We start from the raw sequence: 5,136 nt of genomic DNA on the forward strand, positions 1-5,136 counted from the left end.
TAGTTTTTTGTCACATTTCTCATGCATATAAGTTGTTCTAGATGTTTGATATTGAGGGCAAATGGAGAGCTTTCACTTCTTGATTTGGATGATGGACGGGAGAGAACTCTTACAGATTCAGTTGAACTATTTTGGGTCACCTGTGGCCAGTGTGAGGATAAAACAAATTTGACTGAAGAAGTTTCATGGTTAGATTATGGTCACCGAGGCATGCAGGTAAATAGCTGTTAAGATATGTCTAATTCCCTGTATGTACATCCTTAACTTATTTGTTTTTCACTAGTTCGTATGACTTTTGATTAGCCCTTAGTGCTTTTTTAGTTGTGTGATACATTTTTATGTGGAAGTTCATTTTTGCAGGTCTGGTATCCATCCCCCGGTGCTAATTCTTTTAAGCAGGAAGATTTCTTGCAGGTTTGGATATACATTAAACGAAAAGGATGTTTATAATCAAGTAGGCTGCATAACTGCATTGAACATAATGCATAACACACTTTTTTGTTCCTTGATTCAGAAATCTCTTCCCTCTTAACATTAAATATTGTGATTCAGTCCATCTGATGCATTTTGTAGAAATTTTAAGGCTTAAATAAATTTAGTAGTTGCAATTATAGTTATAAATAGGCAAAACTCCTACACGGGTCCCTTAATTTATTTTTAGGTTAGTATTCGTCTCTTAATTTTTTGTTTGTTTCAAATATGGCCCTTATGTTTAAAAAATAAACACATAAATCTTTTCCGTCAATAGTGTTAATTTCTGATGATGTGGCACACTATTCATCTTCTTCCTCCTTGGCCTCCACCATGGGTGAGATCTCTCCTACCTCTCTGTTTAGCGACGACAGCCATGGACAAGCAAATTGGGACAATAATAGCTCGTTTTCCATGAGACAACATCTCTGCAATGGTGGAAGCCATGAATCTGACTCTGCAAAACGAAGGTGGCCTGTGATGTCACGTTTGTCTATGTATGGAGGTGGATTTCTGGCCAAAATCGGAGCGGTGATGCTGGGAGAACGAGCAAAATGAGCACATATGTCTTCTATGTGAGCCGTCACCTCAGAGACCGAGTTGGAAGATGTTGGACGTGTGCAGTTCATGGAAAAGGTTTATTTGTTGGATGTTTGAAACTTAAGGGTCTTATTTGAAACAAAAACACTTAAGGGACCGGATACTGACCTAAATATAGCTTAAGGGATAGGAGTAGAGGTTTTGGCTTATAAATAAATAACTGCCATCAATATCCCATACCACCTTTAGATAGTAGTTCCAATTATATTCTCATTTCACTGTCAAGAGAAATAATACATTAGGCAAGTTAGTGTCCAGTTTTACTTTTTTTAAATCCCACCATTCCTATATTATTGAATCAGTTAATTTACTAATTTGGGCCTCAATAATTTTTAGTTGGATCCAGAGCTGGAGTTTGATCGTGAAGTATACCCTTTGGGACTTCTTCCAAATGCTGGTGTAGTTGTTGGCGTTTCTCAAAGAATGTCATTTTCAGCAAGTGCAGAATTTCCATGCTTTGAGCCATCTCCTCAAGCACAAACAATATTGCACTGCCTACTACGACATCTTCTTCAGGTATTACATTGAGTAAAATTTAAGGTGGTTAGGACTTGGGAATTGCTTGAACTCTTGATTCAGTTTTTATTCAGGCTATATTGTTGGGCTATATTAGTTGCATTTTGTTTTGGATGCTTCAAATAGAGATCTTATCAGCATGTCATGGATGCTTCAAATAGAGATCTTATCAGCATGTCATGAATGCTGTATCTGGTTGAATAGATATCTTATATGCCGCACACACAGTCATAAATGTATTTTTTTATTAGGTATCTGATGAACTTCTGTTATAAACTTATTTTAGAAATTGTAAATTCATGTAACAAATATCTTAAGAAAAAACAGAGAAGGAAACTTCAATAGTTCATTATTTTGATCTTTGAGGAATTGGCAAGTCTAGTTGTTGATTTTACTTTGTGGCACAATATACTGATGTCAAGCAATGAACTGCTTTTAGGACTTTGTATTCTTCATCGCAAGGGATACATTGTTTATCTAGTTCCTGATGTTGGATTTCATGAAATTCATTAATATTTTGTTGAATTTTTTGAAGTCGTAGTTTTTATTTTGCCATAGTTAATGTCTTGTTGCTTCAACATCTGTCAAGATTTAGCTGAGAAAATAATTTTAAATATTGCAAGTGATGTGTGAATTGTGTGTCCTTGTTTTCACAGCAGATGGAATTTATATATGTACTTCAGAGAGCATTTGGTTTGCTTCTCGTTTTACTTCCAATTGATATGTTTTCTTTAATTGTAATTACAAAAATACGACTTTGATTTCGTTCTATTTCCTGTTTCCAACATTTTTTGAAGGAAACATTGGGAACAAAGTGGCATTTTCGTAATCATAAATTATGAATTAAACATGTCTACTGAAAATAAATGCAAAAACGTGGTGTTTTTTCCTTACAGTATCAGTTGTACGTTTACTTTTCATAAAAATGCGTGAAAACAATAAAAAAGTATTTTCACGATTTCCTTCACAAAAGATTGAAAACACAACTAAGAAAATCAAGATTGAATTTTTTGTAACTATCAATGAAAACATATCTGTTGAAAACAGCCAAATCTTCCCTTAGTAAAGAGGATTCTGTGTTCTCTGCCTATATACCATTCTCGTCTTATTTTTGAATTATTCTTTCATGTAAGAAAGTTTAAACTATAGAGAAGAACAACCACTTATTTGAGAGCAAGTAGAGAGCATGGTAATGTCAGGTTACAGTTGGGGTTCTTTTTATTTTTTGTTAATGGTTTTCATTTTATTGGATGTTCATCTTTGTTCTTTGAACTTATCTTTTCTTTTTTAATGAACTCTCGGTTCTATAGATTAAAGTGATATCCTGCATGACGTTTTCCTACTTATTTGCTTGTCTGCTAGCGGGACAAAATTGAGGAAGCTTTGAGGCTGGCAGAGCTATCAGCTGAGAAGCCTCATTTTTCACATTGTCTAGAGTGGCTTCTTTTTACAGTATTTGAAGCAGATATATCCAGGTACGTTGAAATTTGAATTTGGAAATGTTAATAATTTCTGTCAAATATGTCGATATCAACCAATAGTTGAGCTTATACCTAGGAAACCTTTTCTGTCAAATATCATAAGGGTGATCTCTAGTTTTTCCTGCATAATATAACCAACTCTTAGCGCATGACAAGAGCCGGTAGGCTGCATTTAGGGGTTGGCCACGTATAATATTAACTCGTTATACTGCGAAACCAAGTTTCTTTTTCCTTTGGTATGGTTGAAATTGGGACATTGAGGAAATATATTGGGCGAATTCTTCTGCTATAATAGTCAGAATAGATATTGATTTCTTAACTGCTTGGACCTATGAATTTAGATTCCTCTGATACCAAAGGCTGACTGAAGGAATAAACCCAAACACAGTAAAAGTTATCTGCAGAAGTGCACATTTATAAGATCAGTAGGATGTATCTCAGTGTTCTATCATTCTTCTGATCTGAAACATGATATTACTCTGACAGTGAGACAATCTGACATTTTGCTGTAGTTTCTTCTCATTTTCCTTCTTGCTGCCTCCAAAATAGTCTTGGCTATTTAATTACTGTTTAAATTATTCCAGGCCAAATGTGAATAAGAACCAGATCTCAATTCCTAATCATGCTAAAAGCACTCTTTTGGAGAAGACATGTGACCTGATCAGAAATTTTCCTGAGTACTTCGATGTTGTTGTAAGTGTCGCAAGAAAAACTGATGGTCGTCATTGGGCAGATTTATTCTCAGCTGCTGGAAGATCGACAGAGTATGTTTACGATCATCTATACATTTTTACTTCCACTACAGTGTTGATTGTTACATGACCTGACATACAATTAGAAAATATTTAAATGGCATGAAAGTATATTCTAATTTGTGCTGGATACGATTTTTGAAGGTTTATCAAGAGTATGAGTATAATTTTCTAGCACTTAAGGTGTTGAATTTCTACTTTTCTTCAATTAAGTGCTTCATTTTTCATGCACCTGCTTGTTCATATAATTAGGAAGCCTGTTTGATGGCATGAATGGACAGGGGTTTAGAAACGAGATGTTTATTCAATTGTGAAGCCTGACTAGAATAGAATTTTGATATGTATTATAACTGAGAATTTCATTTTATTGTGGTTTTCTTCCATAGTTTTGTTTAAAGTGAATCGAGAAAAACTGAAGTTCTTGGAGAAGAAAACATGAATATTAATTATCAGTGTTTTTTATATCCAAAGACCTGGCCTGAAAAAAAGGAATTATACAATATTTTATATATGTATGTAGTACATGATTAGAAGTTCTACCATGTACACAGCGAAGTCGTCTGAAATTTCTTGCCTTTTTGACTTGCAAGTACCAATTGTAATGCATTTTCTGCTGCTGTATTTTAGTCTGCGTAAATGAGTGTTTTTGGTGTCTATATAGATTGTTCGAGGAATGCTTTCAACGTAGATGGTATCGCACTGCAGCTTGCTATATACTTGTAAGAAGCATCTGCCTTTCTAAATAGGTCTTTTTCTCTGTAGAAACATATCATTCTGGCATTTCTTGCTGTCTTATCTTGTGTTTATTTTCTCTTTCTTTTACCACTTCTGCCTTAAGTAATAATTCCGAGTCAATATTAACTCATGCCAAGTTAATTTACTTTTGAATTTTCTCTCTGGTTTACTAAATTTCTGTTGTGTTTAATTCTCACATATTGTGTATTACATTCTAACTTCTAAGAGAATGGAAATAGAAGCAGATACTGTAAAGTGTAAAGGGCTTGTTTTATTTAATTATCAATAAGAGAACACTTCTAGCTATGTATGTCAGAGAATTCAGCATCCAGACACGGGATAAAGATGATCAAAGCACTCAAAACAGAATGAAGATAGTTGCGTAGGGGTCTGCTTCCTCTCTTTGCACCATTTTCCACTCCAAAATATATTTCCCCCTCTCTGTCAACTAAATGCTTTTCCCTATTAGAATAGAGCTAGGTGAAGTGCTTTTTGTTGATTTGAAGGGATTTAGATAGAAAAAAGGAAAGAAAAGGAGAGAATAGACAAAAGTGTTGTGTGAACTGCTTGAATTGCTTAAA

The 5,136-nt window shown here is 34.4% G+C and overlaps 1 protein-coding gene across 1 annotated transcript in view; it reads left to right on the forward strand.

The window, feature by feature from the left end:
- Nucleotides 1-4,678, forward strand: part of LOC109352343 (RAB6A-GEF complex partner protein 1-like) — a 9,955-nt gene extending 5,277 nt beyond the window's left edge. Inside the window, exons 10-15 of the mRNA XM_019594294.1 lie at nucleotides 42-216; nucleotides 361-414; nucleotides 1,408-1,587; nucleotides 2,950-3,062; nucleotides 3,653-3,832; nucleotides 4,482-4,678. Of these exons, the coding sequence (XP_019449839.1) occupies nucleotides 42-216; nucleotides 361-414; nucleotides 1,408-1,587; nucleotides 2,950-3,062; nucleotides 3,653-3,832; nucleotides 4,482-4,566 (787 nt within the window). The 3' untranslated portion in view covers nucleotides 4,567-4,678. The remainder of the gene's footprint in view (nucleotides 1-41; nucleotides 217-360; nucleotides 415-1,407; nucleotides 1,588-2,949; nucleotides 3,063-3,652; nucleotides 3,833-4,481) is intronic.

The sequence above is a fragment of the Lupinus angustifolius genome, chromosome LG07, assembly GCF_001865875.1.
Source record: "Lupinus angustifolius cultivar Tanjil chromosome LG07, LupAngTanjil_v1.0, whole genome shotgun sequence".
NCBI lineage: Eukaryota > Viridiplantae > Streptophyta > Magnoliopsida > Fabales > Fabaceae > Lupinus > Lupinus angustifolius.